The sequence below is a fragment of the Anopheles gambiae genome, chromosome 2, assembly GCF_943734735.2.
Source record: "Anopheles gambiae chromosome 2, idAnoGambNW_F1_1, whole genome shotgun sequence".
Lineage (NCBI taxonomy): Eukaryota > Metazoa > Arthropoda > Insecta > Diptera > Culicidae > Anopheles > Anopheles gambiae.
In genome coordinates, this window is record NC_064601.1 from 535,164 (window position 1) to 547,468 (window position 12,305).

Here is a 12,305-nt window from a genome sequence, read left to right on the forward strand (position 1 = left end):
TGTAGTCTTATTTATACCCTCCTTCTTGTTATTATTATATGGCACCACAATCTTAACCGATCTAGGTCACCATACCCACTTATTATCTTGACTATCTATACCAGTCGTGTTGATGTGCTTATAAACAAAATGTGAGTAGACGACTGTATGACGAGATTGTTATTAGTTATTAGTTTTGTATCTATATAAAACAAATAACAAATAAAATAACAATCACATCAAACAATAGGGGGGGGGGGTTTATTTCATGGTAATAAAGTTGTTTTATAAACATTCTCGCACGACCTCTTAAGTCTTTTTATACAGCACATCCAAAGTTCAATTGTGTAACTATAACTAGTATGCAAATGAAAGAACAGACAAGTAGTGCACTAATACAGTAATACAAAGTAGATGCGATACTTTGAGCTGCTAGTAATCAGTAAATCATAAAGTTGGGTGTTCACTTCGAAAGAAATGAAAAAGAAGAAAAAACAGAAACATAACAAACTTCAATCTTCAATCTAATGATGGTTTCTTAGTAAAATTGTGTTATTTGTATTACTTACAGGCGATGTATGTTTCGGACTGATAACACGCCCAACCACAGCAGTCTCATTTTAATCTTCTTCCATTTGCTGATCAGTTCATGCGCACGATGGCTGGGACGCGGTTCGTTATACTAACTCATTGCGTTGCTTCTTTGTTTTTGTTAACTGTAGCAAATGGAGCTATAATACGTCTAAATTGTGATACTGTTGATGACAAGTGTTTGTTAAAGAATGTCTTCGCGTCCGAGGATGATCGCTTCAAAGAAATTCGCAACGAGAGATACCAGAGCATCATCGAGTTCTTCGACTGTCACATCCACACTTTACCTCCAATACCCTATATTAACAAAGTGAAAGCAAATGCGATCAATCTTGTTCGAATCGAGGAAAACACCTTCAGCACCATACATCGTTTGGACGTTTCCTACAACAGACTGCGTGAAATTTCAACAAAAGCTTTTGAATATCCAGAAGAACTTTTAGAGTTGAATCTAAATGGCAATCCAACACTCAAAGATTTTGCTTTTCTATCAAAGCTTACTGGTCTGAGAAGTCTTGATATGGCTGACATGAAGCTTGAGCTGGAACTCTTGGATATCAACACATTTGCTGGCATGTCGGAGCTATCTACACTTAATATGAGCGATAATAGAATTACCTCGATACCGGTAGGAATGTTTTCTCCACTCGTCGGATTAACTGATTTAGATCTAAGCAGAAACTCTATCACAAAAATTGCATCCGGAACGTTTGCAATCGCTACAACGCACAGCTACCTACGTGATGGAATATACCACCAAGCGCTTAATTTTGATCTGTCATCAAACAACGTAAGCATCATCGAGAACAACGCCTTTTTGCACGCCTCTAAGGTCAACCTGCGAAACAATAAGCTAATCGGTATTGGCCAGTACGCATTCGACAATCAAACAGCCCTAGAGCATTTGGATCTTTCCGGTAACGATCAGCTGAAAAACTTTGACTTCCTACACAACCTTCGTGCCCTGCACTATCTCGATATGTCGCACATGAATTTCTCCTTCGACGGTGTTCCACGTAATATCTTCGATGATCTCGATTCACTGACAACGCTCGATCTGTCAAACAATCGAATACTCGAAATTCCAATCGGAATCTTTGCCGAGCTACAATCGCTTAACTTTATCAACCTGCGACACAATAGCATCTCGCACATCGAGTTCGGTACATTCTCTATGCGCAAATATGATCTAATAGACGAGATTGATCTCTCATACAACAATATCAAAGAGTTAAACTTCCTAGTCTTCGTGCCGCTCAAGTACCTCAAGACGCTGCTTTTACATGGAAATAAAATATCGTATGTTAATGCCAAGCAGCTGACTCGCAACAAAAGCCTCTATAATTTTGGCATTCAAAATAGCAATGTGCGCTGTTACGACCTAATAGACCTGCTCGGATCGCTAAAGCTTGTACTTGAACCAAATGAATTTATTTCACACCTACCAAATGTAGACGGAATTAGATGCCAACCATAACAATGTTTCTTTAACTCGATTGCACAATAAACATGGCTTTAAGTAATCATGGTTTCTTTTCTTTGTTGTATCATATTTTAAAATGATTTTAAATGCTTTCAGGTGTAATGTGATACCAATCGAACTCATCATAATACAAACTAGCAGGAGGCCAAGGAGATGTATATCTTTCTATGATTATTGTAACATGTTAGCTGAAAGTGTGTTTTCGCTTTAATCATCGTGGGTAAGAATACAAAGAGTTGTAGTTTATCTTTGGAAACATTTGGATTTCTTTTCACCTAAATACCCTTTAAACTGTTAATTCATTCAATGCCATATCATTTTGTTACAGTAATCAGTCCAAAAAATATAGTACTAACTTTGTATAAATATGTAAGAATTCCATCAGAAATTATCATTTCTACAAACTGTTTTTTAAATGGTATACACTCTAGAAATGCTCGTGAAACCACCTTTATTTAAAATAACAGAATGATACTTAATTATACTTAAATTTCAAACATACACCACTCTCCGAATCCAAATGATTTTCCATCGTACCAATTTGATATCACATCAAGTCGTCCACATCTGCAAATAGCTAACTCAAACAACATTCATTAGATTTGAATTCTGCGTTCGAATTACCACTTTGTAGATGCCTGGTTACGCCATTTGGACATTTACATAATTCGATTCACTGTTTCAAAATCGATGCAAATACCCCATGCGCACCAGAACGGAAATCGCGACCCATCGGATCGATTCCGCTAGTGTCCCAAATTGCACTAGCACTCCACGTTCCGTCGTCGTCCCATTCGGAAAGGGGTGTTAGTAAATGGCAAAAAGCTTTACCCAATAAAGGTAACAGCGAAAAAACTTACACCAGAAACAACCAAATGCTCTCGATGGTCAGTAATTTACACTTTGAAATGGTTTTACCCTTTTGAAACATAACATCCCGTTACCGTCCCTCTAGGATCACGAACTATATGTATGGGTGTGACCTTTTTTATGGTCAGTATGTGGCGCCAACGGTTCTACTGTAGCTCTTCATGAATTTTCTGTCGTTAGTCACCCACGAGTAAGGGTATTAAAAGTAAATTCTCCCACTCTGCTGTTCTGTAACAAAATCAAACTCGTCCCGCGTGGTTCGGTTGAACCGATCTAGTGCTACAATCCATGCACTCATGCCCATACATTGGAGCTCTGGATCTGTCCTGTAGCATCTCACCACAAGCAACGGACAAATGGAAGGAAAAAGGGAAGGTAGCAGCTCTAAATCCCCCACCACAAAGAGCCTGCGCGGGTGCGAATTGGCGTGTGAATAGCTCGCAAGTTGAGCGCGAGTGTTGAATTTTAATTAATTTCCAAATAAATTACTTTAATCGATTTCTACCGCTTTCATCGCTTGCCACTAGCGTTCACATGCGTATGCACTCTGGTCACGTGACTTTGGTGAGTATAGAAGTGTAACCGAAAGGATGATATCTCCAGGATCGAGGCAAACGTAGTACAGGCATAAAAATGTTACGCAGGAGGAAAAAAGAAAACCACCTACCAGCAGCTATAAATTTTAACTTTATAATTTCGGTATCCCTTAGTGGCATCCATTTCGCGATCACTAGTCAAAACATTCGTTTGAACAGAACATGTTTACAGGCAATAGTTCCATTAACTTTCGATTAATTTTCGACCACTTTCTAGCATCTGTTTGACGCACAGTTTGTGAAATTGTGCTCTGAAAACGTCCCTAGGTTTATTTTACCCTAGGTTTAATATTAACGTCCCCTTAGGTCTATTTAACGATGGTAACGAATATCGTCGCATCTATGCAAAAAAACAAAAAACGATTTAAACAGCAAACGAAATACTTTACGAAATACGTCTTTACGAGATACTAATCAGAGAAATATTCCCTTGTAATGGAATTTAATTAATCCGGAAAAAAATATTCCATTTCAAGTACATCAGTTTTTGTTACTACTTTGACGCGCATTGTCTGTTTTTATTTGAAGAAGTTGGTTGCAATATTATATCCCTCATCAACCATATAAACATATATCCAATATAACACAAAATAACTAAATAAATACATATAGGGGTTTTCAGGGGTTCTCATGATGTTGGGACACTTTCTTAACACTTTCCTACGGGAAGTGAAATGTATGTCATACTACATACATTTTAATCATCGTACGTATGATATTATGTTTAAAAGTTGTAACATTCTACTGAAGAATATGCCAAGAATACCATTTGAGACAGATGTCGAAACTATTGATCCATTCACAATCAGATTTTTGGCAAATGATGCAAGCCGTTTTGATGAAATGATAGAAGAGTTCCAAAAAGGCGCCACCCTAACTTCCCCAACGCCGTACTTTACAAAATCTTCCAGGGTCCATTATCAAGTGAACGGACCAACCAACTCTAATCATTTCCGACCTATAACGTTCTAGCCAACCGTTAGGCTAACCACAACCAATTCTGACCAACCAATAACTACCACAGTCTGAAACCATTTCAGAAAGTGCTGAACCGTGCTGTGGTTTCGCACGGGTTTCTTCCTCTGAACGAACGTATGGTAAGAGCGAGATTTTGCCTACGAAATAGTTACGAGAATGGCTTCATCCTCTTTTTTCAGCAAGCAACAACAATAAATCAACCACTTAAATTTTGCATCTTTAACATACACTTCAGACCCAAACGATAATCGATATGGTTTTAGTTTACTATCCTGGCTAACTATCGCGACGTTATAGTAATTTATTTCAGAAGTAAATATAGTTCAGAAATCATGTAGCGTGTGAACAAAATCTACGACACTGATTATTCAGAACTGTTCTAAAATCCATGCTTTTAGAAATTGCAGACAAATTGCATGTTTCAATCCTTCATAGTGGTTTTACTAACTGCGATAGCATACACTTTTGGTCTTGATATAAAGTTATTTAATAGTGTTTTCAACACAAGTGTTTTCAACTATTGCACATTAGTAGACAATGCTGGCATTTGAAACAGACATACTAACAATTGTACATCTCGTAGAGTAAGTGCACCTTTGATTGTTTTTGCGTGCTGCAAGGCAACTCTAAACCATTTTATTTAAGCGGCAGTGAAATACACCGTCCAGTTTCGAAAGTCCTTCAGCTAAAAGCATGGTTATCCGTGCTGGCATCTGGTTTCTTGCTCCCTTGAGATTGTTTGCTACGGTCGAAAGCGATAGGCACGATGCGCAAATGTATTTTACCAAGAATGGGCAGAAAGAATATGTCCAACCGTGTGCTGACCGGTAGCACCCGCAAAACTTGTCAGAATGGGTAGCCGCTTCGCATCCACAGGGCTCTGCACTGGACACCACGCCCGTAGTCATATTCTGCAAAAGCCTTTGGGCGTAAAATAGAGGCAGACAGCACAAACCACCACCGGAAAAACCAAGCATGCCACCTATGGAAATTTTTTCATCGAAAACTCTTTAGTTTACTTCTCTCACACACTGCTTCTCTCAATTTCCCTCTCTTTCGTTCTTTTTTTATTATCTCTCTCTTCTACTCTCGCTCTCTATCTCTGTCTTTCTCTCTCTCTCTCTTTCTTTCTATCTCTCTCTGTCATTGGTCACTCTCTCACTCTAATTCATTTCCCAACGGGTTGAAGTTGTCGAGTTTTGGGGACTCGATTTGCATACGACCAACTCCCGTCCGGTCAATCCAGCCAACGTGCGCCTGACGATCCATGCGCCATCTATTTCCGTCCTCATGAGGAAATGGGGGAGTTTCTTTGTCTCTCGAAGTGTGGAGGCCCAGTTTTCCGGCTGAATGCCTTGTACGATACGGTTGAGTTTTCTCTGTTCCGTAGCCATTCAGCGTATCGAGTCAGCTTGTCTACCGTTGCTAAACTGATCCTTTCCCTCTGCAGGCCTCCCTCGGGATGAAATGACGGCTGAAGCCACTTTCCCGATAATCAGTACCCGAATATCAACGTTCCTTCGTAGAGAACGCCGGCCAGGTTACGCGTTTTGAGGAGAGTCAGCGAATTGAATTACTTTCGCCTCGGACAGTCGACCGATGTCCGACCCGACCCAGGAGAACATAGAATACCCCACCGGGGCAACGGTCGGAGCGAGGCTACCCGGCCAGGAATAATCTGATAGACGCACTTAAGGATCTATGGACAAACCCACAACACGCCCATACTCTTCATGGTAATTTCACTTGAGGGAAAATTCACGACCAGCAACGCACATCCTTTTGGCGGTCAATCAGCGAAAATTAGAATTAATTTCCTTCGTCACTACGCGTCAAGCTGTTGGTAGACTCATTCCACGGGACGTTTTGATCCTGGCGCGCAGCCTTACCAGTATATCATTATTTATTCTGCCTTTTCAATTTACTTCACTCTTTTTTTAGCAATCGGCAAAGAAAAATTCTGCTAACAAAAAAAAATAACAAAGCCGATGCACCAAGGTAAGCATTTCGCAACCCTTTTTTTGTCTGTACTGCATGTTGACCCCTGATATGGACAGTGTAAAATTCATCCGAAAAAATTAGCTTTGTAAAGTATTCTTTTTTGTGTACTTATATGCTGACAGGATCCTAAAATGAAATTTCATTCCTTGTCCCAACCAATCAGGCTCCTTTGTCTGATCTTTCCGTTATGAGAGGTTTTTATTCAAATTCTTTAACGATGTGTCCTGTTTGGTAATGATCCTTATCCTAAAAGTCATTCAAGGGTCGTTCGATCTTCTATTTTCCACAGAAGAATTCTATTGTTACTTAACGTCACATTTAGAAATTAAAAGAGTAACATTGAATATTAAAAAAAACGCTTTACTTAGATTTGGATTAGTGGTTCTCAATTCTGCCTAGCAAACGAACAAAGAATTTTTATCCCCCAAAGCGTGGTTCTACTGAATCTTCACTTTTGTGTTCCTAATCGAATTAGAATTAATCACACCATCCCACCCTTAATCGAACCTCCTCGTGCAGTTAACTTTTGCTTACATTTCTCATTAACAACCCGACCATGGTCGTCCGCAGGGCAACCATCTTCATCCAAACTCTAACAATTCCTCTTCAAATGCAGACAAACAAAGCCGCTGGCTAGGAGAAGGCCAATGGATTTTGTGGAGCGGATTTACTCCACCGGCCAACTGGCGCTAGCAAAAACAAGGGCCGAAGAACTTATAATTACAGTGCAAACCTTTTAACTTCTTGCGCCCCGCAGTACACAGCTCCTTATCCGGTGCCATCACGCTCCCTGCATATTCCGCCGGCAAGCAGACGACCCCGACTCAAGTACGATTTTCGCTTCATTCCAGAACCACAAAGGATTCTCTTAATTCGACCATTCTACTGAATATGGGTGATTGTAAATCAACGAGCACTCTCCAGTTTCTTGCACTTTCTAGGCTAGCCTACTCGGAAAAGTAGCCTGGCGACAAACGGCTAAGGACTAAGAATACTTTAACCTTGGTACTGTAGGCAAAATAACAATCATTCATCTCGCTAACTGACTTCGACTAAATGCGGCCCCAAATGAAGAAGACCCCATGGTCCATATTTTACGCCCCATTCGTTCTCGGATTTTCCAACAAGTCACACTTTTCCAGTCAAACTGCGTATCATGCATTCTACCAAAGATACATCCACTGCAGTTTTCTGACAAATCGCCACTAAAGCACGATGCCACTTACTAACGATCCATTTTCAGCGCATTTATAACTGCTAACTGCTTTCCTTTTCGGTTTTGCATTCACCTCGCTTCAATATACACTCACGTGCTAGGATGGTATTTGCAGTTTGGCAGAAATTGTCTCGATGACTTGTTCAAGCTCGTTCAAGATCCGCAACCTCTTAAGTACCATTTATCCTCCGAACCAATGAGTTTGTTGCAATGCTTCTGCTTTCTTTGCTGCGCCATCTGCCCAAGTCGTAGAAATTGGGCATTGGTCCGGAAATGCATGAGTAGGAAGAAGCATTTTTTGTCTCGTTCTGGTTCTGGTGCAAACAAACCATCCATTACTAGGGCAAAACAAGCTGGCAGCGAAACGGAATCTCCGTGCAAAGTGGCACATTATTGATTTGAACTCAACCGTTTTACCTAGGCTAGCTCTCGTTAAACGACGTAAAACTAGTGTCAACCCCAGTATACCACACACGAGATGGTGCAAGAAAAATGTTCAACGCTTTTATCGCATCCGGTACTTGCACCATGATCCTTTGTAACGAGCTATTTTCCTTCAGCCCATGCATGCATTGCTAATGCTTGATCATGTTAAACAAGCGCATATTGGCAACACTTGGCAATAGAAACTTGTTCCATTATAATCCAGAGTGTTAGCATTGCAGTAAAATCAATTTAGTAGTCGAAACCTGTCAGCAAGTACACTGGTTCACAGTAGCAGCACTTATGCAAACGTATGTACAGTAGAATATCGACTACAAATTGATAGCTTTTTATAACATGATTAAACTTAGTACATATTTATTGATTATTCATAGATTAAAAAAAACACATAGGAATACATTTCTCCAGTTACCATTATCTGGCGAATTCCCGATAGCTCTCACATGTTCAGATATTAAGTAGACTTTTTGCTTCCAACAACTATCATGTAATACATATTCGCCTCGTCCAACATCCACAAAGAGGATCCACAGAGAGAAAAGTACTGGAAAAGGCGTTGCCAAATCGAATTGTGCATCCCAAAAGCCAAACTGTCTGTTTGCATCCCAGGATAATCGTGCAGTTTGATGGTAGCCTTCGAATGATACCTACCATTTGGTCGCTGATAGCTTTCGGCCGTTTTTCGGTCATTATAAGCCAGATAATAGATGACATCAAGTATTTGCTGCTGAGGGCATTTCCTTTTTCTAATGTGCGCTGGCTGAACTGAGCTAAGCTGGTCATGCAACGTTTGCCTGCTATTTGGAAAATCGTTTCCGCCATCTTGTAATAGACATTTAATGTTCTTCTGCTGGCAAGTCGTACCCTTTCCACCTGAAGCCGACCAGCGATCAGCAAACGTTTTAAAAATGGTTGAACCAATGCTACTTCTATTACTGTGCCCGACGGTTCCGGACAAAGGAAAACATCGAGGAAACGAGCGAATAGTGCTGCGAAAACTCATTTGCTTTTTCCTTTCCTAGCAATACCTTTCCAACTGGTGTGCCATTTCCAACACCATGAGAACACTTTTTTACTTCAATAGAACTACGATGCACTAAACCCTTTGCGAGCCAACTACATCCAGCAGTTTCGTCAAAGGGAATAGCTAAAAACTTTGCAATCTTAGTCTTCAGCACTTAGTATCCTCGGCAGAAATGGTGGCAGTGGACAGAGGAAGCTGGAAATATAGTTATTAAGAGCTGGAAAAACATCGTTATTATATCTGCTTTACCTTCACCCCGTACACTAACACTTCAGCCCTTTTGGTGCTCTGTATTATGGTGCCAGAACTAAGTTCTAACTGGCTGCCGTTAGTGCATCGTATGTTATTAAATACTCACCTCTCTTCTTACTCTCCAACCCGCAGGTATCTACTGCTCTTCCATCCTGTTCACGCTTTCAGCCATCATCATCGACCGCAACCAGTGAAGAGTGAAGAAAATGGAAAATTTATTTCCCTCATTTTACCCTCTCACGACTCTGCGTCCTGATTCACTTCTCGCAACGCGAAGAATTGCCGCCATTTCTCGCTCAAAACATACAAAAAAAATCTTGTAGCCATTCAACCAGAACCGATATCGCGCAGCTTTTAATGAAAAAAGAATGTCAAAAGGATAAAAAGCTGCCATACCCGGTTGTTCTCCCGAAGAACGAAGCATAACTCTGTGGCCTTTATCACAGCAAATGGAATAAAATGCAACCACGCTTAAAACACTTGCGTCACCTCTGTGCGCTTTCGCTACTTTTGCTATTGACTTCCTGTTTCTGTTTGTTCCAAAATGGGAAACGTTCCATTGGTTCTATTGGATAAAAACTATTCAAAGGCTGCAACTTCAGCTGCAAACGATGTATACGCAGGAAAAGATATCACAAATCCATTTAAAGTTGCTATCTCCAAAATTATCTTTTTATCACTTGCAAATCTAGATGTGTTGAAACTGTGTTAAATCTTTACTGTGTTTGAATAGTACCACCGATCATGGAGTAAATACTTTTAAGAACTTGCATTAAGTTTAAACGGGATAGCCTTTACCTACCTGCCTGATTAGATATCAATAATTTAAAAAAATGTAATAATTAATAGAAACAATCCATACTTCGAAAAAGAAGAAAAGACTTACCGCACATGTATAAACGCAAAAAACACTCCCTGCCGAAACCCGGGATTGAACCGGGGACCTTTAGATCTTCAGTCTAACGCTCTCCCAACTGAGCTATTTCGGCACATGTTTTCTATCTCGCTACTGTATTGTTAGATTGCAATGCGCAGCATTACGAGATCAAACAGGCCGTTTGTTCCACCAGATAAGTACGGGAGTAAGCACCCCCTTATCTACATGAGATTAGTGTTCCTAGTGCACCTTTCCCTCATGTTTGACATTATCACACTGTAATACCGTAAACTCATTGACCACACTCCCGGCGCCTTTTAATTGCAACCGTGCGGAGAGTGTCATTCATTGGTTGCTTTGTATACTCACTGTGATTAAACTTCCACCACACGGTGTCTGATTAAAAATACTCATACGTGTCATGTGGGTACATTGCTAAGCCGTAACGTTACACTTCGCTAGCGCTCCCGCCACAGCTGACACATCCAACCCATGATCATAGGGTGTGGTCTGGCTTATTGTTAACTTCGGTATGTCTGATGTATCTTCCACTTGTTTCAGTAATTTCCGTTGACAGACAATACAGAGTTTACACGTCTGATTCTTATTCCAACTGAAAATTGTAAATCAGATTAAATAGAAAATTAATATAAATTAAAATAATATAAAACACATTTGCCGTTTTATTAAACAGTAATGTTACCACGTTATATTTCTTCGATATGTTAATCAAACCTACAAACACAGTGGCGAAGGGTAAGAGCAGTCCATGTAAAATGCCGATAATTAGCATTGACAAATTCACGCTCTCAGGGGGCTGTGGATGTAACCCATAAAATGCACAACGGCTCTCCACAAAATACGTGAATTCGATTTTCTGGGCTATTCAAACCAAACGTTTTCCCTGACACACCATTCTAACAACCCTTCCAAAGTAACGTCATTGGCCACGTCGTTGTAGAACACTCATAAATAACCTGCTAAACGTCCACACAGCTGCAGCCTAGGGCCAAACACCACCATCACAGCGTGCTCTGCGACTACATTTTAGCGCCATCATCGTGGGACGAGCGTTTTGTCAGCACGTAAAGCACTAGCCGTTCGCTAACGACATCTAAACAAACAACCCTACTGCTTCCACCCGCATTTCGTCAAAGACATGGTGTTGCTACGTTCGGTTTGGGTTGTGTTCTATTTGGCGTGAACGAACGCAACAACAATTACCGGTTCGGGCACAGCCGTTGCGGATGCGATTTATCGTTCCGCAGCCGGGAACATAATTAGTTTCTTAATCAATGCGTGCTTTCACCTGCAACGTACACGAATTCAAACATTGAATAGTAAGAACTTCTGATCAACCAATATATTTATGTTTACTCTCAAACTGTCATTAAACTTTCAACTAATAGCTTAATTTGACGTTGTAAAAAAAGAAATACATGAAATAGACACAAATAAATGAAAACTATTTACCTAACCCTCTCCCTCTCATTCAAAATCTTGTTTATTTTGAGAATTCAAAAATTAATAATAAAAAACCACACACTGTTCCGCTCAGAGAGAATTTCATGTGAGGTGAATATCAGTTAATTGAAGGCTCCGGCGAGATTCGAACTCACGATCTCCTGTTTACTAGACAGGCGCTTTAACCAACTAAGCCACGGCGCCACCTTATTAATCGCAAGTTTTATTTACAACACAGTATCGCTGCATCAACATTTCCGTTCAAAATCTAGCTTTGTAATGCCACATCTAAAAACAACGATCTCATAAACCTCCACACACGCGCCATCCGTTGCACAATGCATGGAACAGTAAACACAGCATAATAGATGTCACAGCGTGAACGATGAATCAGATCTACGTACTGGCACACAATGCCATTGGGTCACCGGAACTGTGTCTTCGCTCCCCTAGGCTATTTCAAACGCTTGTCGTGTCTGTCTGCGTTGGTGAATATTTGAGTGTTAGATTATTCCATTCCAGCACTGCGA

The 12,305-nt window shown here is 40.4% G+C and overlaps 1 protein-coding gene and 2 non-coding genes across 4 annotated transcripts; 1 reads left to right on the forward strand and 2 right to left on the reverse strand.

Moving 5' to 3' along the window:
* Positions 1-551: 551 nt before the first annotated feature.
* LOC4577388 (toll-like receptor 7) lies at positions 552-3,421 on the forward strand. Of its 2 annotated transcripts, XR_009764918.1 has the most exons (4): positions 596-2,089; positions 2,150-2,273; positions 2,688-2,940; positions 3,009-3,421. XR_009764918.1 is itself a non-coding variant. In XM_061645820.1 (2 exons), exon 1 carries the CDS (start codon positions 629-631, stop codon positions 2,045-2,047), a length of 1,419 nt encoding a protein of 472 aa, XP_061501804.1. In that variant the 5' UTR covers positions 552-628; the 3' UTR covers positions 2,048-2,089; positions 2,150-2,554. The 2 variants fall into 2 exon arrangements, 1 of the variants encoding a protein (XP_061501804.1); XM_061645820.1 differs by lacking the exons at positions 2,688-2,940; positions 3,009-3,421 and having other exon boundaries at positions 552-2,089; positions 2,150-2,554.
* A 6,929-nt stretch (positions 3,422-10,350) lies between these two features.
* Trnaf-gaa (transfer RNA phenylalanine (anticodon GAA)) lies at positions 10,351-10,423 on the reverse strand. The gene has a single exon. It is a non-coding gene; the product is annotated as a tRNA-Phe (tRNA).
* Positions 10,424-11,905: 1,482 nt separating this feature from the next.
* On the reverse strand, positions 11,906-11,979 carry Trnat-agu (transfer RNA threonine (anticodon AGU)). The gene has a single exon. It is a non-coding gene; the product is annotated as a tRNA-Thr (tRNA).
* Between the last annotated feature and the right edge of the window lie 326 nt (positions 11,980-12,305).

Excerpts from the sequence above, each read along its gene's own strand:
- LOC4577388 (XM_061645820.1), top strand. The coding sequence starts at position 629 with ATGCGCACGATGGCTGGGACGCGGTTCGTTATACTAACTCATTGCGTT.